The 26,066-nt window shown below is 52.3% G+C and overlaps 1 protein-coding gene across 1 annotated transcript; it reads left to right on the plus strand.

Annotated features, from left to right (window-relative positions):
• Positions 1 to 400: 400 nt before the first annotated feature.
• FRRS1L (ferric chelate reductase 1 like) lies at positions 401 to 25,681 on the plus strand. The gene is made up of 5 exons (XM_078855901.1): positions 401 to 1,998; positions 9,266 to 9,350; positions 10,140 to 10,278; positions 21,167 to 21,410; positions 22,352 to 25,681. The coding sequence occupies exons 1-5, from the start codon at positions 1,026 to 1,028 to the stop codon at positions 22,522 to 22,524; spliced, it is 1,614 nt and encodes a 537-aa protein (XP_078712027.1). The 5' UTR covers positions 401 to 1,025; the 3' UTR covers positions 22,525 to 25,681.
• The last annotated feature ends 385 nt before the right edge of the window (positions 25,682 to 26,066 follow it).

The raw sequence follows: 26,066 nt of genomic DNA on the forward strand, positions 1-26,066 counted from the left end.
TATCGTGCACTCTGCTCTCGTTCTCATACACTCTACATACGAGGAAAGGCTGCGACATCCGTAATTTTCCGCCCAACAGTTGCTGACTTAACTACAACAATTGATCCTCATGGGGGTACCAAATAATAAAAAACTCCGACGCTATTATTATTTTTATTTCTGGGACAATATTTTTTCCAGGGGTGTCTACTTAACTCCGCGACTGGGGTATCATTCAATCTGAAATCAGTGCCACACTCCGCGATGTACCACAGTGCATCGTGTACAGCTAGTCGAGATGAGTCGATTGCCGCGTCGCCGACCATCAACAGACTAAAAATGACTGCATCACGGACATTTTGCGAGAACATTGGAGGTTGGGGTGGGTGCTGAAGCTTCAGCTCGGTGGGGGCTCAACCCCCTCGAGCTGCCCCGGCGCTATGCGGGGCCGCTGTCCGTCCGTCCCACACCGCGCACGTGGTCTTCGGGAAGCCCTCTGAACTCTGAAGGCAGCATGGCAGCAGAAGCCAATGGCCGTTACGAAACAAAAGCGCCTCTTGCGGGAGTGGCCGCGCGGGACTGGTGGGCGTCGCTGCTTCTTCCACAGCTCAGCGCGCACATGGCAGTGCTGCCGCCGTTAGCAGCGTAAGGGCGAAGAGGCTTCGAACCAAATTCTAGCGGCGACTGAAATCGCGAACAATGGGGGCAACGCTGCAGTGGTAACGACGGGGAAAATGAAGGCGTTAAAACACAACGACGCTGTGATGACGCGACCTGCTGCTGCTGCTGAACACGGTGGACTGAAGCGGCGCTAATATCAGCAGCGAGCACTAATAATGGTTCCGGTAATAGCCTAATGGGAATAGTAAATATATAAATAAGCGCAATTTGAGGCTTTTTTTCTGGAGCTACGGAGGAAGCGGCACGTTCCGCATCCGATTTGTATCGGATTCGTGTCCGGTCGGTGTCGGAGATCGCGTTCCTCTCGCTCCGCGTCCGAGTAGCCGGGGGCATCGAAAGCGGCCGCAGCCTCCCCCTTCTCCGCCATGGCTTCACACCTCGGTCCGCTCCTCTTCTCCCTGCCTCCTCCGCTGCCTCCTCCGCTGTTGCTGCTGCTGTGGTGGCTGACGACGCAGCGCGCGGCGAGCAGCGCGGCCGGTAGCGCGGCCGGTACCCCGGACAGCTCCCGGCTGCAGCCGCGGTCCGCCTCGTTCTCGGCCTCGGACTCCGCGGAGAGTTCGGCCGCGTGGCCCGGCGGGGCAAGTGCCGGCGAGAGCAGCCGCAACGTGAGTCCCGGCTACAACAGCGCGTCGGGGGACACACAGCAGCGGCAGCAAGACCAGCCTGGGCAGCGGCAACACGAGGAGGAGGAGGACCCCGCCAGGAGCAGTGACCCCGAGCTCCTCGTCGGGGATCCGAATTTCCTCCCGTCCCTGGAGTCGCTGCTGCTATTGGGAGAAGATGAGCAGCGAAATCGCCATGAAGATGACAAGCAGGACGGAGAAATGATGGTAATGGTGATGATGGAGGGTGGAGAGAGCGACAACGGCGAAACGGTCGAACGACACGGGGAACGTGGGGACGAGGGGGGGCGGACAGAGGGAGACTGGAAGCTGGAGGAGCAGCAAGGGGAAGAGCAGGAGATGCAGGAGGGGCAAGAGGTCGAGGAGGAGCAGGAGATACAGAAAGGGCAGAAGATCCAGGTGGAACTGGAGTTCCAAGAGGTTCAAAAGTACCCGGAAAATCAGGAGATCGAGCAGGAGCCGGAGGGGCAGGAGATCCAGGTGGAACTGGAGTTCCAAGAGGTTCAAAAATACCAGGAGAAGCAGGGGATCGAGGAGGAGCAGGAGATACAACGGCCACGAGAGATGCAGGAGTTCCAGGAGATCCAGGAGGAGCAGAATAATGAACAGATGGAGCTTCCACCGATTGCCCACTGGCACGGGGAGCAACTCGAGAGCCACAGCTTCAGCTCATTCACCCGGGAGCTGTTCAGCTCACACGTCATCGGTGAAGAAGGTGGGTAAAGGTTGTGCCGTAACTTCTCCATGTGAGAGCCTATTGCTTGCTTTGAATTTTGGCGGAAACTGTTTTTTTCCCGTCCATGTTTGCCGATAACTGACCGCTGATGCCATCTTTTCGTCAAGCGGATACGCCTTCTGCCCGACGCATAGTTTAATCTCTTGAACAAGGTGGGGGGGTTATCATGACCTCCAAGATCGAGTGGTTTCAACCCGGAAACTTTGCGCAATGTGTATTAATAGCTTAAGGCTAGCGTCACACATTAACATACACTAGTGCAGTGAAAACAATCTGGTTTGTTAATGCTAACGTGGTACAAACAAAAAGTAAAAACGAATGCTTACATATTTTGTTTTATGTAAGGTACCTTTAGTAATACAACTAAAATATTATGAATGTAGTTACATTACAATGAATAATTTGGTGTTACGTACAGTACCGAAAATAGTCTACACGTTTTATTCAATCAACTTCAACATATAATATCTAATATCTAAAGCTTCAAATCAAGATTGATAATATCTACATTTGTATATAATGATTTTTCTTTGGCTCTTCTGGGAGATTGTAGTCGTCTTAATTGAACTGGGTGAGATCCCATTCCAGTCACAAACATCTCTTGCAAAGGAGATCCGTGTCTCTTCGAGTATTTCGTGGCCGCTCGCTCGTGTGCCGGACGGAGGGATGCGGGATAAACGGAACATTTGGGAAATTCCACTTCATTTAGGATACCAAACGTTTGTGCACGGAAAGATTAACAGTAGTTTAGTTTATTTATTTTGGTTGCAATAAAATCCACCGTGAATGGATTTATTGGGATACGGTATTGTTCGTTGTCCGCAGTAAGTGCACGCATATGTATTTTCTAGAAAGAATTCTGCTCTTCGTATGCCAAATGCATATGTATGCAGTTGTCACTACGTCTTGTTTAAATATTAGTCATATTCAATCACAACTGCTGATTTTTTCTCACTGTTTTTTATTTTATTTACAAGCATTGTGTATGTCTCGTAAACCGGTCTTCAGTGTACCGTTGTGGTCAGTGTGACTTTTAGCCACAGCCATTGCTGATGTTATACAGTTGAAAACATTATTTGTGTTCTCTTACGTTCCGCTGCATTGCTTTGTATTCATTACTGGGCATCATTTGAAATCGTGCCTCCTGAAATCTCACCCACTGCTGTTGCAATTGCGTGTAGGGACCATCATCAGGTTGATTCCCCACCCCTCTCAGGCTTTGTGATCAATGCAATCTGTCCGACGTTTATTAAAAGAGAAGATGCTTTACATCTTCTCAGGGCCGAGTCGTGCTGCTTACAGACAAAATCATTTTAATGAGCACTGTTTTGGTTTTATGAATGGCAAATCAAAAATAGAGAACTGATTAATCAGCATTAACATTTGACAACAATTGTCGACATTCCGACATTTATTTGATGGCTTAATTATGAAGCTGCGTGAGTTGCTTATGAACACAAACTCGCCTCATCCCCACTGATGGGAATCTTCCGAAAGTATAATAGTAATGCACAACCCTTCCCTTTGTCCACGGGCCTCCCCACACCTTGTCAGTTATTGGGGGGGGGGGGGGTTATTTGACCATGCTTCACTCAGCGGGTCAGTGCGGGTGTGTGAAAGAGGGGATCCTGGACCGGATCGGTTTTCTTTTGCCACTGATGTTAGCCATGGCCAGGAATCAAATTCGGGTTGCTGGGTTTGTAGTGTGGTGCGCTCACCACTGTGCCACCGCTCCACCCCTTCTCGCAGCAAGTTGTGTAATTGTGCGATTATTTGTTCATCAAGTCACGTGCTTGGGCTCCACGCGTTGTCCATTTGAGAATTAATTGGACGGTGTCGGTACACAGCGCGGCATTGGCAAATCCACTAACACTTGGCTGCATTCACACACACGCCCAAATTGTAATGCATGTTCCTGAGTTAGGCACCATGGTATGGGTCTGATACTCTTATTGTCATCGGGGCATGTTTTGGGTTAGTGGGGATATTTATTACAGTCATTACTTAAAAGCTCATTCCTGGAATTAAAAGTTTATTGGGTTGTGACGAAAAAATAACCTGACAGGGGAGTGGTGAGCTCACATGCATTGTCAATTTCACGATATACGCATTTCGACCAAACTCTGCACTCTATGGTCCATTATCATAACTTCCGACGGAGAAGCAAATTGAGCACATTTTGATTCTTAAAGTGTATTCAAAGTGGAAAAATATATAGTGGAGGCTTCCCCACATCATCACAATTCCTCACAGTCCCCCGACAGACAATCCTTCTCGCTGCTGTGCACGGCGCTCCATCTCCGCAGTGGTCAATCTCTCGTCTGTGTTCCTCGCTTTGGCTGCCAATCGATTACGAGTCACGTCCATCGGCGATTGTCCCGTCCACTGATACGTCCTGCCCAGTCCCACTCCTATTTATTACCAATCAAAAAATTGTGTCTCTCGATGGCATTTGTTCTCTGATCCACGTTGCTGCTCTGCTTGCATCTCAATGCATCTCTCCCTGCTTCTTTAATGCTTGTTCTTCACTTGAATTCCGCATTGGTTGTCGGTCTGTGTTTCACATCCCTGTCTTAGGAGGTAACATGCACTGACTGAAACACTTTTTTTTCTGTAGTCACATTTGGATGTTGCCTTTTCCCGAACAAATATAATTTCCAAAAAATACTCCAACCCCATCCTGTCCTCACTCACCTATTTATTGTTATTATTTTAATCCTGGTCCATCTTCAATATTTGCCCCTAATTTACATGCTCTGCTGTGCTTCCCAGCTGCGTACCTTCAACTATTATTTTCCTTATTTCAGTGAACATAATATATATGGTTTTCTCACCTACGCAGAGTAACTTCAATCATATTGCTGCGCATTACACATGTTATGGTATGTTTGCAGTAGTTATACAAAATAAACCAGGCTACAGCTTTGTATTCTCCAGTGCGAATTATATACCGTGAAACAGCCCATTAGATAAAGTGCAGTAAATTCAGCTTAATAATTATGGGCTTCAACAATACGTATTTCACATCTATTGATCCGGAGTTTTCCTGGCAACATAACTCCAGTATTGACTATTCCATACTCGGCCATCACATGCTGGGTGTGGTGGTGCACTCCTGTAATCTCGTGACTTCAAGTGAGGGTTGATAGATCACACAGAGATGCAGCCAATATATTTGTGCGACAGACACACGCGGGGCAAGAACGTGGTGGTAAGAGGCCAAGCAATTAGGTTATTGGCCAGCTGGTAAAATATCCAAAGCAGCAGGATCGTCGTGAAAGAACAAACATTGAAGACTTCGTGAGGCTTCCCTGGTTGCATAAATAATTGCTGTCATAAATTATTTAAGAGGAACTGCACGTGCTCTGTCTGCAAAAATAAAATAGTGAACATATTCGTCAATAACATTGCCCTAAAACATTGCCCTAATAACCTTAGGGGACATATTACAATTTTATCTGCAGCGTTATTGACGAATAAGTTGAGTTTTTTTTTTCTTATTTGTGCTTGTGCACATCTGGCCACGTGGAATCACCAAATAATTTTTTGTGAAAATATGCAACTTCGCTCTGTGAGAGTGGCAAAGCGCCGCAAACGTTTGTCAAACAGTGACGCTGATGAGGATGATGCCCTTCCATTCCCCGTAGAGATGGCACATGGTGCACATTTGTTGGCATAGCCGTGCCAAGGGCTGAAGAGCTCGCTCTCATGTCACCCACACTCATGGCTTTTCGATCGATGTCTCTCACGTACAATTGTGCTATGGAGGCGTAAATTGATGTAACGTTAGTCGTCTGTGCCTGGCGCTCCTCCTTGCTCCGCCATCAAAGATTTTCATGGTGTAAAAATAATATCGTCGTTGGCTGCTGAACGCAGTGCAGAGATGAATGCAAGTTGTTCTGCCCCATGGCTAGTATGGGGGTGTTGATTACACAGTAACTTCCTGATAAAGTGTTGAGTTTGGTCACGTGACCAGGAAGTGACGATTTAACATTCTCTAAGTCATGAGGCAGGGTGTCAGCCATTACACAGAGTACAAAATGAAGTCACAAATAGCGTCTCAGTGAAGACAGGTGCATCTCTTCATTGTGGGACTTTAAGAAGCATTGTCTGTAGGTTCGTTTATGTTCTTATAATACTGGGAATGCTGTTATAATGTTAGGATTGCCGTTATAATGCTGTAAAAGTCTTTATAATGCCGTTAAATTGTTATTATACATATGAGGCCTAGTTAACAACGAAGCCTGCCACTTGCATTATTGTGAATGTTACTTGTAATTGAATAAATCGAGTCAGAACTTGAGAGCAAGGATGAAGAAGTATCTCATCCACAGTTCAGTATTATGTGCAGCGCTGTACATTTAGGCTGCAATATGATGATTACACGAAGTGACCTTATTTAACACAGTAGCTTATTCTCTTGTATAGCTATTCAGTGTTAATATAGGTGCCTGGTCCATCCAGGACCAATTGTTGAGTTTCATGTTATCTAAGACAATGTTATGATGATCCTTGTGTTCATTCATTATATCAATATTGCAAGTGTAAAGGTATTATTTGGCGAAGATGCGCCATCTCCATGCAGTTAGCCGGTAGTACCGGCCACATGCCAATAGGGGGCAGAAGAGGGGCTGAGCCCCAGTGTTAAGGGACTATGGCCCACAGGGCCCAACGGTAACCCCTATGGAACGGCATGCAGATCCCAGACCCCAGGAGGGGGCTGTGGGATGACAACACGCCCAGGTCCTGCTGGAAGGTTCGAGAAGGAAGGTGTGGCTGGGGCGGAGCGAGCCGCGGTTCTGTATAAAAGCCGGACCTCTGAACGGTCCCGGCAGTCATCGTTCACCTGAAGACTGAAGAGGACTCCTGAAGAGAAGAGCCCAAGGAGCAGAGCCGAACCCTTGGCAAGGGTCGACTCCAGCTTATACCAGTGAAGACTGAAGCTTCACTCAAGAAGATGTATATTAGTCAGCGAGAGGCGTACATTGTCTGGAGGGGCTACCTCCTCAGCGTATCGGGTGTGAGGGGCCGTTACCCCTTTGTGTTAGCAGTTACTGTTAATAAACCGTGTTGCCTCAAACTCTCCTCCAGTTGTTTACCCACTACAACTGGGGTCAGAAGTGGCTACATTAGTATGGAGACTAGGAGGAAAACGTGGACCAGGAGCCCGGGCGAAGACGGCGACGACTCAGCTGCCGCAGGGACGCAAAATCCGGCGGAGGACGGCGAGATGCTGCCGGCTGAGCAGCAGCCAGCTCGGCCATCGGGCGGATCACCGACATCGGGGAGTGCTCTCCGAGCTGTGCACTCCCGCCTTGCCGAGCTTCTCCACGCTGCGGCCGACATCCTCGAAGAAATTCATCACGGCGGAGGAAGACGGAGCGGGTCTGCGACCAACGGCCGTTCCCACCACTGATCCGGCAGAAGATTTTGAATCTCCCGCCCAGAGCACAGGAGCTTCCGCCGGAAGTCACGTGTAGCATGCATCCGGTCAAGTGCACCATGGGTCTGACGGGTGTGGCCCTGACAAACCAGAGAGTGCCGCATCATCGACAGCGCGACCAGCGACCGGGGGCCACCATCTTGTTTGCTGGCGGGGGCGCCAAGTTCAGAGAGGAGCGGCTGACCACGGAGCTCGCGCCGTCCTTTCAGCAGCGCCTGCCCGTCTTGATAGAATTCTCCACGGCGAGGGGCGACTGGGCGGCCTTCCAGCGCCGGTTCCTTGCCCACCACGAAATGGCGGGGTGGACAGAGGAGGAGGAGGCGCTACGGGCACTCCCAGCCGCCCTGGATGATGTGAGACCGAGACACAAGTAATGTAAAAAAAAAAAGATAATTCACAAATGTGCTTTTGTGTCTTGAAAAAACTGGAGTTCTGCTTAGCGACGGTGGACGCTGGCACTGACAGCTGTGACGTATTGACTCAACGCTGCGTGATGCACGAGGGAGGAATACGGTGTGGGAAGCTCGCAGCTTCGATAACCTCGACTTGATGATTGTTCCGCAAGCCGAAATGAAACAGCACGGGATGTGCCAGCCACAGGGGGAACCGATTGCATCCGTGCCTTGCTCATGTATGCGCATCCACTTAATTTAATACCACATTCATACATTTCCAGTGGCCATCAAAATCGTCTGTCCCTTGCAGTTCATACAGCTGCAACGTTAGTTGTAAAATCCTACAGCATGGCCATGGAGATAAGAAAGCATGGAGAGATGTTTACTAAACAATCCAGTGCCCATACATGAAAATCGGTACTTCTACATTACAATTTACAATACGATGTGGATATATATATAGAATGTAACATCCACTGTATCTGAAGATGCAGTTCAGAAACAGTGGGCCTATTTATTGAATAGAGACAAAGAGGCACTCATTTTAGGCGGAAGGAAGAAATAAAAGGTCTTGAGCCTGGACTTCAAACAAGGGCAAGGGAATCCATGAAACAGATGGCTGGGGGAAGGGAGCTCCAGACTATGGGGCAGCAGTGGAGAATGAGCGAGGGTTGAATGGAGGTGGGTGGGGGGGCTTCCACAAAAGCCTTGGTTAATGGAGGAGAGGGAAGTCGAGTGAGAGGAGAGAGGTAGGCAGGCAGGCATCAGGCCATGGATGTTCATGATTATTTTTCTTGTAATCGCGGTCGCCGAACATAGTCCTCCAGAGGTTCAAGACGCCGAGAAGCCAGCAACAAACGGCACAATTAAAAGTGTAACAGATCAGAGTTAATATATTTCTTGACTTGAGCAAGCTCAACCTGAGACAACGGGATGGGAAATCCAAAGTCGAGCACTGCGGGGAAGAAGCAGGTGACAATGATGACGATGCAAGCATTGAAACACGAAATGCATGCACGGTGCGAGTGCTGCCATTAAGGAGCCCCCCACCATCCCACTGCCCACCCAAGACAAAGATCCTCCGTATAGGCTTGACAGACTGTTAGGGCAAGTGCTGTTAGTGTGCACCTATCAAGGCCGACACGGCCTTCATAGGGTGGCCAACACCACGCCCGGCCGTCTTTGTCTCCCTAATGGCGATGTTTACACACCACACCAGGTACGAATTTGAGGCTGAGTCGACCTAGTGGAGGCCCAGGACCCGTACAGGTATTCGTCACCGATGTTGGCCGTGAGCGGAAAATTGAACTCGGGTCACCGGGTTCGTAGCGCAGCGTGCTAACGACTACACTACCGTGCCCCCCCCACCCTCCGCTACCACTTCGCGTGTCCCCATTGCCGCGTGCAGATCGACCGCTGCCCTCTCCTCCACCCCTTGACCCGTTCGTGCCGATCCGCTCGGACGACTGCGGCATCGACAAGGGATGCTTCAGGTGGGCGGCGGGCGGACTCGGGCCATCGCGATCGGTGACAGTTTAGTTCTTTATTATGCGAGGTGAGAGCCAATTGAGACAAACGCCTGCCTCTGCCAGGGCGACGTTGGACGTGTATTTGCTCCCGTGTGTTACATGCAGGGGGCAGCATTATATACAAGCAGAAATGTTACAGGGGGAGGCGGAAGGATTAGAATTCTGAATTGTAAATATTAAGCCTCTTTATTTAAATCCACCGCTGGATGATAGCCCGTCCATGCTGTGTCGGCCATGGGGGTTGTTTGACCATACTTCACCATGGTGGTCTATATGAATAACGTTATCTGGTGCAAGGAAATAAAATCATTATTGAAACACGATGTTCCGATTGCCAAGAAGAGGGAGTTCCAAACAGCAGAGGAGGCAGTTAAGCAGCGTTGCCAAAGTGGTGAGTGATAGGGACATATTGATCTGACATCCTAGTGCGTGTCCATGTGCATGTCATGGGAGTGATGGCGTAGTGGTTATCACACTGCATTATGAACTTGTTAACCCGAGGTCGATTCGCAGCCAGGGCGATCATCAGTTACGAGCGATATCGGAACCTCTCCTAGGTTGACTCATCCTTGAATTGGCATCTAATGTGTACACGTCAGCACTAGTACTGGTCACAACGCCCCTTTCATGTGCCCTACAGGCCTTAATAGGTGATCGCCAACAACATTTGCCCCAACAGCCAGTGAGGGCTCCACGGGTCTTTGTGCGTGTGTTTGTGCATGTGCGTGTGTTTGTGCACGTTGGCGTGGGCAGGTACGGAGCTCCGGGCTGCGATGCCGACTCGTGCGAGTACTTCCTCAGCTACCGGCGACTCGGGGAAGATGTGGAATTTGAGCTGAGCGCCGACACAGACGGCTGGGTGGGCGTTGGCTTCTCGTCTGACCGCCTGATGGTGACGAGCACCACTAAATATCGCAGCACACACCGGAACGAGACATCCCCTTTAGCCTTGCAGACTCGAGCGAAACAAGAAGCAGTTTTTACGACCAGCACATCATGCCAAGTCAGCTTTGGCTTACCACGTTGCAATGTCCGTACATCATCTTCTCCGGGTACTTATTTACAGCCGGTTTTATCTATTGGAAAGCCCATGACAGGTCATCAGATGGAATTTGTCACAAGGTAAAAAAAAGTAAAAGTCATTTCCTGCTCCAATGAGCAACGAGGCTGTGCTCATCTCCAGCTTACAGCTCTGAGCAAGTGGTGGAAATTCCACTGTTGGCTTTCCCACGAAGTTGTACTTATTTTATCGACCTCATGATGGGCTGATTCAATGCCCAACCAGGAGTTGAAATCGCAATGCTCCAATTGCCAGCGGCTACCGCTGAGCCATCTGGTTGGCTGGCTATGCATAAGGTAACACTCCAAACATATGCACTGCATCACACAATACACACATATAACAACACTTTTTACACACACTCACACGTAACATGCCATCATAGACCATACTTTTGAAATGGATCTTCCTTTCCAAACGCTCATGCTGGCCACACGAAATCGAGATTGTATTCCTTTCCGTTGTTAAAATCATCACCACCAGGTGGAAACATTCAGCTGAATGTTGTTCAGCTGAATGTGAATGCAGTGCAGCCGTTCAACACTTGATCCAAACGTTCGCAGCAGCACAGCATCCGCACTTACATCTGGTGTGCGGAGCAATGTGAATGGCAGTGTAACACGTAGGCTTTCGTCACCAACATCGTCCACAATACATGTCTTTTTGGATTAGATCGCATAAATAAATGTGTCGTTAAACCCGCCACCACCCGACACAGCCAACTCGTAAGGTTTGTCACGTAAACAGAACGTGCCAATTCGTTACTAGTACAGCACACTGGTGTGTTGGAGAGCCAAGCCACAACATTTACAACCTTACTCATTGGCTGTGTCGGGTGGTGGCGGGTTTATCCACACAAATATTTACGCGATCTAACCCAAAAAACCTGTATTATGGACAATGTGAATGTATTTCATGGATTACTTTTCCATTTATTATATTCCCAACACCGGCGTGCAATGCATTGCAATGCACAGACTTGTGCCACGCAGGGAAACCCGGCGCAATTCTGCGCGATGAGCTGAAATACAGCAAAGTACAGCCAATAAAATCACGCCACCGCTAAGGCGTTCACTGACGGCGTTCAATGCCCTTCCCTGCACATTCCCACCACCCTGGGACCTCGGTGCCGAGCTACCACTCTCCCTCGTCGTCGTCGTCGTCATCATGAACATCATCAATATTTCATAGTTGACTCCTTTTGAAAACCGTCACAGGAATTGAATTCATAGCAAAAAATAATTGGCAGGTTTAAAATTGCCTCAACGGCTGCACGCATCGGTAATATATAAGGATTGCATAAAATCGTTGTGATGATTTTGTAAGTTATTTACATCGCTTTGCTTTTCCCTGTAAGCTATATTTATTTTAGGTTTTTTTTTGCATCCGATATTTTCCCTACACTAATTTCACATGGTGTCATTTGTTTTAATTTTTCTTAACTCAATAACGTTGTGTGAATATAAGTTCTCCCTTATGCATATTAAATATAAAATCAAAGCCTCACAACATTTCCAAAGAGAGATCCACCTGCATCTCAGCAAGGTTCTCCTGGCCAAATAAACAACTCATAGACTGATGATTGTATTTTCACCTTTGACCAGATCACCTAGAATGAGCCCAATCGCGTCAGATTTCACGAGCTAAGCAGGTGTGGGGGCCGTTGGCCCCCGGGTTCCCCCCCTGCCATCATCCCCTATTCCGTTTATGTTACCCCACCTCCCTAATACCCGCTAGGGTTTCGCCGGCCTTCGAACGCGACGCCCCTACCCATACGGCTTCACGCAGCGCTCCCCCGCTACAAGCATACGTGCGCACGGCATCATCAATCGAACGCCATACTCCCCCTCTTTACACCGCTACGTACAGCTCTCGCACGCTGCGAGCGTGCGCCCGTCTACAGCCCTGCGCGGCACTCGCCTCTACGTCGAATAACCACGTTACCAATGCGCACCCGTATCCGACACGTAGCGAACGTACGCGCACTCCCGCACACAGCTCCCCGCGGCACTCACTCACCACTGAATACCCCCGTTGTGATCGCGCACCTGTATCATACACGTAGTGAACACACGCGCACCCACACGTGCAGCTCCACGCAGCTCTGCGCAGCGCTCACTCACGTGGTGAACCACTGTGTATGCAGCACCACACACGTTCACACCTCTCTACGTCCGCCCTGACTACTCACGTTATGATCGCGCACCTGTATCCTACGCGGAGCGAACGCACGCGCACACACGCAGCTCTACATGCGACACACCGCTCACAAGATCACACGAGACCACGCTTCGCTATTAATTATTTATTGTCCGCTACCTGGAACTAGATGTTAAATCAGTGAGTCGACGAGGCTGGCCTACGCTGATACCTTTATACCTATTCCCGATTTATCTGCTATGATTCTAATTCACCTTCTTACTCACTGTTGGAAGTATTCGGCGTCCTGTGGCTTTTCCTCTATGCCGTCGGGACACGTCACGCGGACGTCCGGAGGGCAGAGCTGGGAGCCGACTTGCACGCGTGCCTCTTGAAGAGAAGTGAAGAGCCCGATCTCTCCTTTGCCCCCCCTTTTTATCCTCCCTCCATCAAAGGGATGCGGCTCCGTGCGGGATGGTGGCCCACAGCTTTTCCTTAACAATGGGCTCGCGCCCTCTAGCACGCGCACCGCGGTTCCGGGCGCCTGTGATATGCTAATCAATGTGCGGCGTTGCGCAGCGCAAATTCCAATCAATCCCTTTCTCATGCAGGCCCCCATTATTGAAGTTCATGCGGCAGTGTCCATCACAAAGGCCCGTCGTGGGAATCTGTGCACGGCTCCCCGCGCGCCTCCCCTCTCCCGATCTATTCATACCTTCAGCTTAATCATTTACCCTCCCCAACAATTGTGCCTGCGCGCTCAAGCGCAACCATCCCAACCTTCCGTGACTATGCGAGAGCCGCCGCATTCCTGCTAATTATGCCGTCCCGTCCCTGCTTGCCTCGTCGACACTTGGGGGTGGGTGTGGGGGATGCGCCTCAACCGCGGTGGCCGAATGCCCCTCGCCGCAACCATACCATCTTAAGGTCGGTCGCAGCGCCGCGGTGCAACGTAGCGTCGGGGGAGGTCATCCAACTCCCTGATCGCCGGAAACCGTGAGAGTTAATCCCGATAAGGGTCTCTCGGATAAAAACTGGTCGATCAGGTGTCCTCCCCTTCCAGCTCTATGGGGGGGGGAAATGCGTGCGGGTGTGTTCATGTGAGGTGAGGTGAGGGGGACGAGGGGTCGGCTCCGTCCCTTGGTGGTGGCGAGGTTGGGGATGGGGCGCCTGCTGACCCCCCGAGGTGCCAGTCCCCGTCCCGGGTTGACTGGAGCACCTCGCTTGGGCCGCGCCCACGAGAAAACGTTGCGGGGTCCGGGGGATCCATCCGGACCTTGTGGCTGGTCTCGGGGCGGGTGGCGCCGTCCTCTGCAGCTCCTGCGGCGGCCTCCTCCTCCACTCCAGCGGCTCTCCCTGTCCCTCGGTACCTGCGGGCTGGGGCACAAACTCAGCAGCGGAAGGGTTTAGGAGCCGTCATCCACGTCGTCTCCTGACTGGATCGGGGCGCCTCGGGGGCCCGGCGGGGCCCATGTAGGGTGCGAGGCCCCCCAGCACGAGGGGTGCGGGTACTCCGGGATTTCGGGGCCTTCGGGTGACGGGGTTCTCTCTCGCCGGGGCCGCTTTCCACGGTTTTAAGCGGCGGACGTTGACCACCGTCTCTCGATCCCTCTCCCCGCTATAAATTAGTACCGTCCAGGGGGAGATCTGTCGCACTACGGTCCAGGGTCCCCACCAGTAGGTCGTCAGTTTCCCCACCTGCCCGGCCCCGACGCGAGGGGTGTGTAGCCACACCTTAGCGCCTGTCAGGAATAAGGGGGGTTCCATGCGGGGTCGGGTGCCCTGTTCCTGCCGCCGATGCGCGGCTTCCCCTTGCGGGTATGCTCGGCCTCGGGCTTCTCGCAGGGTCTCCAACAGGTGTTCCACGGGGCGGCTTCCCTCCTCCGGCTGGGGGGAAGGAACGCCGAATAGCAGATCTGAGGGTAAACGAGACTCACGGCCGAACATCATTAAAAACGGGGTTTGTCCCGTCGACGTGTGTACGGTGGTGGCGTAGGCGAAAATGGCGTAGGGGAGGTGTTCGTCCCAATCCCGTTGATTTGCGGCCGCCATACGTTTGAGTTTCCCCGCTAGGGTCTGATTCATGCGCTCCACCATACCATTCGCTTGGGGGTGGTACGCTGTGGTTCGGTCCTTCTGGATTCCGAATTCTCGGCACAGTGCCTGGAACAGCTCGGCCTCGAACTCGCTACCCTGGTCGGTGAGGACTCGTTCTGGGATCCCGTGCTTCAGTACGTAATGTTCCACAAATGCCCGGGCCACCACCAAGGCCGTTTTATCAGGGATGGCCACTGCCACAGGGTAGCGGGTGAAATACTCTACTGCGACCAGGATATATCGGTTGCCTCGATGGGATCGTGGGAATGGCCCCTATAGGTCGATCCCGACCAGCTGATTCGTGCGGCTGACGCGGAACGGCCTTAGGGGTACCTGGTATCGTGCCGGTTTCGGCGCGGCAGCCCTGTACCCAGGCCGCCACGTCTTGTGCCAATTTGGGCCAGAGATACTGGCGACGCAGGGTCTCTCGAGTGCGTCGTTCCCCATCGTGGCCACCGAGTGGGTGGTCATGCACCAGCCGTAGCAGCTGGGGTCGCACCTGGGCAGGAACACAGATGCACCCCGGCTGGCCGGCCTCGGTTAACTCCCGTACCACTCCGTTCTGCACACACAACCGGGCATACAAACCGCTCCAGGGTCCTGGTAGGGCGCTCTTTTCCCCCCGCAGTGCCGCCTCCACTGCCGCCAGATCGGGATCCCGCTGCTGGGTCTGTCTCAGCTGCTCGTCGTTCAGGCCCGGGAAGGCGCAGCCGACGTCCTCCTGGATCCGTCCGATCGGGGCCGGGTGACCCGCCGGGTCCCGAGCCGTGGGTCCCGTGCTTGCCGGGCGGTCGATGGGATCCTCGGTGCCACCTGGGAGGGTCTCTGTGGCGCACACTGCACTCTCTCGCGCTGGGGGGGGGTCAGTGGCCGCGGCCCCTCGGGGGTCCGTTGCCTGCCGGCAGCGTCCCCCCGTGAAACACGGGCAGGCCTCCTCCACCCTGGTCTCGGCGTACACCGTGGGCCGCCTCGACAAGGCGTCCGCGTTTGCATGCGTCCGGCCAGCCCGATACTCGATTTGCAGGTTGTACTCCTGCAACTGCGCCAACCACTGGGCCATCTGCCCCCGTGGCTCCTTGAATGTAAGAAGAAACTGCAGAGCATAATGGTCAGTGCGTACGCGACATTTCCTGCCGTACAAATACGGCCGGAACTGTTCACATGCGAAAATCACGGTGTACAACTCTTGGCGGGTCACGCAATAGTTAAGCTCGGCCCCACTCAAGGTATGGCTGGCGTACGCGATGACTCGTTCCGTCCCATCCTGTACCTGTGACAACACCGCGCCCAGCCCGCTGCTGCAGGCGTCGGTGTCCAAAATAAAATCGGTGGTAAAATCGGGGAAAGCGAGGGTGGGGGCTTGGGTGAGGTGGTCTTTGAGAGTGGTGAAGGCCGTCTGGCAGGCCCCCGTCCACTGATAGGGGTGCTTAGGGGAGGTGAGTTGGGTGAGGGGGCGTGCAATCTCGCTGAATCCCTTTACAAATCGACGATAATAGGTGGCGAGCCCCAAAAATGATCTGATCTCCGTCAGATTCCTTGGCCGTGGCCACTCCACTACGGCGCGTACCTTCTCCGGATCGGTGCGCACGCCTGCCTCGCTGACGCGATGCCCGAGGTACCCCACCTCGCATTGTGCGATGTAACACTTACGGGGCTTGAGCTTGAGATGAGCCGCTCGCAGTTGCTGGAACACCTCTCGTAACCTGGACCAATGCTCAGACAAAGATCTACTGAACACTATCACGTCGTCCAGGTAAATCAGGCACTGTTCCCATTGCAAGCCCCGCATCACCAACTCCATCAGCCGCTGGAACGTCGCGGGTGCATTGGTGAGTCCGAACGGGAGTACTCGAAACTCGAATAGTCCCATCGGGGTGGTGAAGGCGGTTTTCGGCCGATCCTCCTCCGCCATCTCCACCTGCCAGTACCCGGACGCGAGATCGAGGGTGGAAAAATATCGTGCTCCGGCGAGGCTGTCAAAAGTGTCGTCGATGCGGGGTATGGGGAAGGCGTCGCCGAGCGTGACTGCGTTCAGTTTACGGTAATCGACGCAGAACCGGGTTGACCCATCCTTTTTCGTTACTAGTACCACTGGGGCTGACCAGGGGCTCGCCGAGGGCTGAATTATGTTATCGCGAAGCATGTCCCCAACCGCCTCTTTGATCTGGGTGCGTTCGGGTGCGCCCACTCGGTACGCAGGGAGTTTGATGGGTCGGGCTGCACCGGTGTCAATTTGGTGCTTAACAAGGTCGGTCCGACCCACGTCCGAGTCGTGTTCGCTGAATACGTCGGCATACTCCCGCAGTAACTCGCGCAGCCGATCGGCCTCTCCCTTAGGTAAATCCGCCCATGGTACATGTAACGCGTCGAGCAGGGGAACGACCTCGGCTCGGGGAGTCGGGCCGACTCGCCAGGCCAGGTCCTGGTCACCCTCAGGACGACCGGGGTCCTCAGCCCAAAGTGTGAACACCGAGTCGTTAGAGTGGCGTGCGTGCAGGGGGTGTACGGTGGCTATCGGGGTGCGCCGTCGCAGTATCGCTGGGGTACTGTGGGGGTTAAACATCCGCATAAACAATCGGTCCCCATCTGCGTTTTCCAACGTGGCGGATCCCACGACCCCATACCGTTTTGCCAACTCCGGGTGAGGAGTTAGCATTACCTCCCCTGATGGTCGGAGCGCGGGGTCGGTGGGGGATGTTGCCACCGGCACCAGCATCTCGGTGAGCGGCCCGATGGTGACTGCCGTCGCCAGGATAGCGGCCACAGGTGTGAAGCGGGGGCGCGTTGGTTCTCGTCCCAGGAATGGAATCCGCTCGCCGTTTCTCTCCATGGTGGCGCATCGCTGGCGGGGTTGCACGTTGAGTCCCAGCTGTTCTAAGAGGTCGGTACCTGCGATACACTCGTGACACAACGCACTCGACACGTAGAACTCCTGGGTGCACACCTGACTGCCTATGCGGACCTCTAGGGTGGCTCTCCCCAGCAACCCCATTCCGGCTCCGCTCGCCATGTGCAGCGCGCGGTCCGGGGCCTGCAGGTGACGCACGTCGACCCCGATCGCGCTGCAGTGCGCTGCACTCACGAGCGAGGCCACCGCCCCCGTGTCCAGCAGGATTCGGGTACGCACTCCGTTTACCTCCCCTTCCACCAGCGACGTGGTCCCCATGATCCCCGCCACCAGCTCCCGTAGCCAGTCGCCAGGAGTCACCGTTTCCGGGGGTGTTGTTGCTGGAACCTGTGTGGAGATCACTCGCTCGCCATTATCACTACAGCTTGTTCGTGTCGGGGCTACGTCGATTTCACCCCCCGGTGGTCCCCTCTCTAGGGGGGCCTTAGTGTTTGACCTTAGCTCTTATCTAGCTCGGGCGACCTGAGGACAGTCCCTCCTGAGATGCCCTCGCCGATCTTAAACATAACACGTCCGGGGAGGGGTGGCGGCTCCGTAGTAGGTCCCCTGCCCGCTCTCTCTCCCTGTACGCAGTTGTTCCAACTCGGACTCTAATTGGGATACCTTTCCGGCCAGCCCCCCTACTTTGGAGTGTAGCTCACCCATCTCAGACTGGATGGTCTTCACATTTCTATTCGCTTCCTCGCGTATATCTCCTATGCCGGTCTGTAGCCCGGCTACCCAACCCGGGGTTGTCTCGCTGGGTCTCTGGGGCTCCCTTTCCCGTCTCCTTACTGCGATGTCGAGCTCTTCCTCCTCGTCGGAGAGTAGGCTCGCTACGGCGCACTCTCGTTCCCTACCTCGAGGCTGCGCGTGCTCACCCGAGAGTTTCTCGCATTTGCGCGCACGCTCAACGAGGGTGTTAAAGGAGAGGCGTGCACCGTCTAAATTTGGCTGCCACCACGGGGTGCATGCCAAATATCGCTGGACCTTCCCGGCGGCGAGGCCCTCAATTATTTTTGACTCGTACTCCGGGTACGCGAGCTGGGTCAACATGCGTACGTCCTCGGCGTAATCTCGCAGATCCTCGCCGGGTTGGCGGCGGCGTGCCTCTAAGGCCACCTGCACCTCCTCCTCGTCATAGGCGCCGAAGCGTCGTTCGAGTTCGCACATTAATTTTTCCCACTGAGTTTGTGCGCTTGCGGGCAAAGCTTCCACAAAGTCAGCTGCCCGTCCATCTAAATGTAGCTCTAACTACTGCAACGCCTCCTCATCTGACCACCCATTAACTTTTTTAGCCCCCCTGATGCTGCGGGCAAACGATTTCCGTGATGGAATTCCTTTGCCCGTAAATGTGCATTTTACTTTAACTTGGGTTGGGGGGCCTCTCTCCCTTGGGGGCGCGGGGAATCGTCCCGCTTCTGACACCAATATGTGGGGGCCGTTGGCCCCCCCGGGTTCCCCCCCGCCATCATCCCCTATTCCGTTTATGTTACCCCACCTCCCTAATACCCGCTAGGGTTTCGCCGGCCTTCGAACGCGACGCCCCTACCCATACGGCTTCACGCAGCGCTCCCCCACTACAAGCATACGTGCGCACGGCATCATCAATCGAACGCCATACTCCCCCTCTTTACACCGCTACGTACAGCTCTCGCACGCTGCGAGCGTGCGCCCGTCTACAGCCCTGTGCGGCACTCGCCTCTACGTCGAATAACCACGTTACCAATGCGCACCCCTATCCGACACGTAGCGAACGTACGCGCACTCCCGCACACAGCTCCCCGCGGCACTCACTCACCACTGAATACCCCCGTTGTGATCGCGCACCTGTATCATACACGTAGTGAACACACGCGCACCCACACGCGCAGCTCCGCGCAGCTCCGCGCAGCGCTCACTCACGTGGCGAACCACTGTGTATGCAGCACCACACACGTTCACACCTCTCTACGTCCGCCCTGACTACTCACGTTATGATCGCGCACCTGTATCCTACGCGGAGCGAACGCACGCGCACACACGCAGCTCTACACGCGACACACAGCTCACAAGATCACACGAGACCACGCTTCGCTATTAATGATTTATTGTCCGCTACCTGGAACTAGATGTTAAATCAGTGAGTCGACGAGGCTGGCCTACGCTGATACCTTTATACCTATTCCCGATTTATCTGCTATGATTCTAATTCACCTTCTTACTCACTGTTGGAAGTATTCGGCGTCCTGTGGCTTTTCCTCTATGCCGTCGGGACACGTCACGCGGACGTCCGGAGGGCAGAGCTGGGAGCCGACTTGCACGTGTGCCTCTTGAAGAGAAGTGAAGAGCCCGATCTCTCCTTTGCCCCCCCTTTTTATCCTCCCTACATCAAAGGGATGTGGCTCCGAGCGGGATGGTGGCCCACAGCTTTTCCTTAACAATGGGCTCGCGCCCTCTAGCACGCGCACCGCGGTTCCGGGCGCCTGTGATATGCTAATCAATGTGCGGCGTTGCGCAGCGCAAATTCCAATCAATCCCTTTCTCACGCAGGCCCCCATTATTGAAGTTCATGCGGCGGTGTCCATCACAAAGGCCTGTCGTGGGAATCTGTGCACGGCTCCCCGCGCGCCTCCCCTCTCCCGATCTATTCATACCTTCAGCTTAATCATTTACCCTCCCCAACAATTGTGCCTGCGCGCTCAAGCGCAACCATCCCAACCTTCCGTGACTATGCGAGAGCCGCCGCATTCCTGCTAATTATGCCGTCCCGTCCCTGCTTGCCTTGTCGACACGTGGGGGTGGGTGTGGGGGATGCGCCTCAACCGCGGTGGCCGAATGCCCCTCGCCGCAACCATACCATCTTAAGGTCGGTCGCAGCGCCGCGGTGCAACGTAGCGTCGGGGGAGGTCATCCAACTCCCTGATCGCCGGAAACCGTGAGAGTTAATCCCGATAAGGGTCTCTCGGATAAAAACCGGTCGATCAGGTGTCCTCCCCTTCCAGCTCTATGGGGGGGGGGAAATGCGTGCGGGTGTGTTCATGTGAGGTGAGGTGAGGGGGACGAGGGGTCGGCTCCGTCCCTTGGTGGTGGAGAGGTCGGGGATGGGGCGCCTGCTGAACGGCTTTGTGGCGGCGGCATCACACAGGCGTTGGCTGGTTATTGCTTGGACGGGTGACCATCATGCACATCATGTTGCTGTAAGCTTCTTCACCAGCTTGCACTGATAAGCTTTGAAGTATGGTCATTTCACCACCACGACCAACATGGTGTGGGAAAGGTCCTCATTCAGCAGTGCATTGCCTTAAGGGCTGTATGCGTCCTCGAGAGTAACATCTACAGGGTGGTGCAGATGTCTTGTGACCACCAATTAATTCACCCAGAACATGTCATTCCGTTGCATATTAATTTGTTTTAAATAAACTTTACTTTAAAATTTTTTAAGTTTTTGAGAATTAAATGGAGGTCACAAGACATCTGGACTAACCCTGTATTCTGTGTCCAACACCACAACACTCCAGTACATATGATCCACTGTGCGTGCAGTTGTTGTTGTTGTTCCAGGCACAAGGTGGCAGGTCGTTGATGAGTGCGCGCTTGCCGTGGTTTTGCTCGCAGGGTGGAGACGACGTGATGGCGTGCGTGCACTTCAATGGGCACGTGCGCGTGCAGCACTACAACAACGTGGGGCAGTGGGTACGCGAGCAGCCACGCAACCCCGCACGCGACGACGAGGCCATCTACGAGAGCGGGCGCGTCACCTGCCGCTTCAAGCGCGCGCTCGCCGCTCACCGCAACGACGCCATGGTGGACCTGCACCTCAGCTGGTACTACCTGCTGGCCTGGGGCCCGGCAAGCCACGGTGAGCTCCCCTGGCGGGCGTCAGAATGCGATGCCGGTGCCGTGGGTCCGTCTTGATCATTCGTCTTTGGCTCTTTAAAGAAAAGCTTAAACTGCCATCAGTCCTCAAGTATCTGTAGCTGTTCACCTAAAAGTTTCACATTATCTAGCGTCCTCTACTCCAGCAACAAATGTGTTCTTCCCTGAGTTGACCTTTATTCTCTGGGAAGGTCACCTACTAGATCTGTCCCCATTACAGACTCCTGTATCTCAAAAGATGATAATATTATATTCTTGGTTCTTTCGGTAAAGTCACGTAGAAAGGGAAATAATAAAATAATAAAAATATCAAAAAATACAATTCTCCCGACGTTTCGACTGCAACACAAGCAATCATCATCAGGTGTGAATTCCAGTCGAAACGTCGTGATAATTTTATTGTTTTATATTTTTATTATTTTATTGTTTCCCTTCTACGTGACTTTACCGAAAGAACCAATAATATGAATCCCTGCAGTCATGAAAGCTTTAAATCAAAATTTATTATAATAAATGACAACTACTTAAGAGTAGTTGTCATCTCCCCTTGTCATTTTATTATTTCCCCGTGGACGTAATTATCCACTGTATGTGCGTCCATGTGTGTGACTACACTGCCGACAGGCCCTCTGCTCAACATCTCACGCTAACAATCCGCCCTGTGCGTTCCCCTCCAGTGAGACCACCCTCTCTCCCCCAACACCTGTTATGCGACTCCTTCACATATAATTGTCGTACATTGTGCAGTACTTGTTATGAATGAATTAGACACGCTAACTCGGCTCCAATTGGGCAGAGAACGGCTCGTAACAAGACGTGACATCTCGCGTATCTCCTCCACGGTGAATATAATGTCACCTCCTGTCACTTTCCAAGTGAAGATTCGCCGCATCCCGTGTCCCGCTGCGCTGCCGCGGTGTGCAGGGCTGTTGACTCGGCACGACATGGACACCCCGCCCGTGACAGACTCGCCCGTGAGCGTCTTCCGCTACGAGGACGTGTACATGCCGTCGGCCGCCTACCAGACGTGCTCGTCACCCGGCTGCCTGCTCGTCATCGTGGCGATCACCTTCTACACACTCATGGGCGTGCCGTGACGGTCGCGACCAGGACGGCCGGAGGGGTGGGGGGGGCACGCTTCGGTATATGTCGCGTGCCGAGCTCTCTCTTCCTCTCTGTCGTGATCTACTCTGAGCCGTGTATTTTTTGAGCCGATTGGCTGGGCTTCCTTAATCAAGTGGGTCCACCCCCGCACTCTTGTGCCCCCCACTGCAGTCGATGCTGTTGTGTCAGGTGACAAACAGCGCTTTATATATTCACATCCAACGACGCTTCCACAACGGCGACGACACAAATATAAGACTATTCACTTCCGCGAACTGCAAGCAGCAGTGGCTCAATAAAGGTTCGACACCCATAAATGGGTTTAGTCCCACCTATTCATGACTACACCTGTCTCTTGCCCGAACGGGAACCTGTAACCACCACCTGCCTTCCCATCTGATGTCAGTGCTGTCACTGTCACCGACTCTCGTAGGTCAGTTTACTGCAACTCACCTGCATGGCCACCACACCCATTGTCTGTGAGCGTCGCACACTCAGCGTCACGTTCGCGATGCATCCTGGTGGGCCTCACTGACGATGTGCCAAATTAGACCGCTCCGTGTTTCCAGGCAGCGCCACCCAGAAGGGTGCGCGCATTGATGCTAAAATGGCTCTGGCACCTTCTGGGCAATGAAATGCACGAGAATGCATCCATGATTAATATTGATTAATAATAGCAATTTCGGTTTATACGTTGAATAATTGTGGTCACGTCTCCAAAAGTTATGGTACAATGTGGAGAAACGTTTCTGCTGCCTCATTGAGTCTAAATACTGTTGGGAGTGTCCTGATTTGGGATGTTCGTTCAAATCCTTCGGAATAGATATGCATGGTACATAGAACTGCAGTGCCCAGGGGAAACCCGTGCATAGGAAAGAGAGATGACACTCAAACTGCTCATGAGTGTGCCGGCAACCTGCTTGCTCTACTGTCAAGTATTTGAGGTGCTTTCACTAAATCAGCCTGAGGGAGGCTTTGGGGCAGTGTTTGTCCTGGGCTGTTATCGTGTTCGTGTACCTAGCTGTGCTTCGTAATTAAGTTGACATTACCATCCTCGTCACATTTTGGACTGCATGTTGCATACATTTTCCACGTTTAAAATGTTCTCTCGAAAAACGTAATATTTACTATAGTTAGTAAAAAAAAAATGTGATTATTGATTACAAAATATATATTGTATAACACTGTTAAGATGGGGTATTTTAACAATATACTAAGCCGTAGTTTAGATCATGAGGATGACACATTCTTACTGTATAACGTTCCACAGTTGCCAAATAGAATACAGTACTCAAATATGGCCTCACGTCTACGTCGATTAACAAGGTAATTGCTATTTAAAGCTTTCGTGACTGCAGGGATTCATCTTCTTGGTTCTTTCGGTAAAGTCACGTAGAAGGGAAATAAAAATAAAACATAATTAAATAATTCTCACGACGTTTCGGCCACAACGCAAGCAGCCGTCCTCAGGTGAAGAACAGGTCTGTCGGGAAGACAGCGTCTGAACATTCGGGAAGACAGCGTCTGAACATTCAGATGCTGTCTTCCCGACAGACCTGTTCTTGACCTGAGGACGGCTGCTTGCGTTGTGGCCGAAACGTCGTGAGAATTATTTTATTATGTTTTATTTTTATTATTTTTTTATTTCCCTTCTACGTGACTTTACCGAAAGAACCAAGAAGAAGGTAATTGATGTGGTAGACGCAGCAGTATTTATTCTTAATAAGTAATAATCTCATCATGTCTATTGTAACAATGGGGTTTATGTGAGCAATAACACGAGCACGTCCGGCAGCTCGCTTTGCTTCCTGACCGGTTTTTATTTGCAGCCTTGTTTGATGAGTTATGTTCGGGTTAGACACCATCGGAGCTGCGCTCGTTATTTTTGGATGAAATCGGCATCGGCACTCGCACGATACAACCAAGTTCAGTGTTCATTGGTTGCAGGTGTGTGGACACACCAAAGACAAACTCAGGAGCTGCTCAGTATGTCAATGAAACACCTCACCGCGAGTCACTTTGGAAACTTTGTATGACCATTACGATGAGCCCCTTTAAGTTTGTTTTAACTTACACCACGTCCAAATGTGACAGTATCTCAGTTGGAGCTGAGAGGATGGGTAAAATAGCAAGCATAACTTGGGATTGGCGAAAGGATCTTTTGTGCTAGAGTTATTTAATTCTCAAAGTGAATTACTCATCTGGCGTGCAGCTGGTTGCATTCCTTTGTGTGGGGCGCCAGTAACAAAGCCATGCCATGATTGAGAGAAAAACTGGACCCAAAGCCATAACATCAGTTATCGCCGCTCATTCACAACGTGTTTGCCCAGCACTCCTCCATTCGCCTCCGATTCCCTGTGGTCCCATATGCCTTCGTCTGCCGATGAAATGGGGCCCTTTTCACGTGGGGCGAGGCTTCACTGGGGTCTTGTCATGGGTCTGTCGCAAGGAGTGAGAATAGCCTCAAACTGCCACAGTCGTTGTAGCGTGATCTGGGTCACTGCACTCGTTGTACCAGTAAACACATGTGCTTACATTCGTGCTTTTTCTGAAACGGTATACCACATATACAGCACAGTGTTTGTATTTGCCATTCACTCCTGAGTGTAGTTCAGATAATCACTAAAGTTCGTACTTGTTCTCGTCACTACGGTATTGGTGATCACGCACTGGAAATAACTAGTCGTGTAAAAATGACATTTTATTTTTCCCCATCGCTGAGAGCAAAAACAAGATGTCTCATCATGATCTATCCGCTGATGGATTGAGGCCTCTTTGCGACATCGCGCTCCCTTGCGATCCCTTTGACGCCACAATCCATCTCGCTGATGCACACTAGCGCTCTCCTCATGGCTCCATCTCAAAGGTGGTCGTCCTCTCGTGTGATCCCTCCTTTTGTAGCCCTTCTGTAAGCCGTCTTGTCCAGCAGTCATTTTCCCTTCCAGCAATGTGTCCCACTAATGTAGTTTTTATTACGTCATTACGATTTCTCTAATTTGTTCACTAATCCACGTGTTGCCCATTTCATCTCTCGGTATAATACTAATAATAAGATGTCTCCACGACAGAAATAACTGTTGTTTTCACTTCTCATTGACAAAGTGGTCACTTACACGAATGGCAATGAAATAAAAATGATCCCTCTCTTCACCAGTCTCTCCTGCGGGTGTGCAGTCTTGTCGTGTTTCATTGTTTTTCATGATGCCCCAAAGGCCACTCCTGTACATTTGTAGTAGGTCTGAGTCGTAGACGTTGTTCCTTTTAGAGGTGTAGTGAGTTCCAGGGAGACTGACGACGGAGTCGAGGCAGCACACTCTTTTATTCAACTCAAGGGCAGTAACAATACTTGAAGGGGTAACGGCCCCTTCACCCGTACTAGATGGGAAAACACCCCTAGCACTATTTCCCCTGTCCTATTCCCAGTCCTCTAATAGTGCTATGGGAGGCTATCTGATCCGGCCCTGGTAAAGCACGGATCCCGGCACCCAGCTAACCCGGCCTTGCTCTTACAAGAGCAGAAGTCCAGAAGCTCTTG

Source organism: Lampetra fluviatilis, chromosome 1 (assembly GCF_964198595.1).
Source record: "Lampetra fluviatilis chromosome 1, kcLamFluv1.1, whole genome shotgun sequence".
NCBI lineage: Eukaryota > Metazoa > Chordata > Hyperoartia > Petromyzontiformes > Petromyzontidae > Lampetra > Lampetra fluviatilis.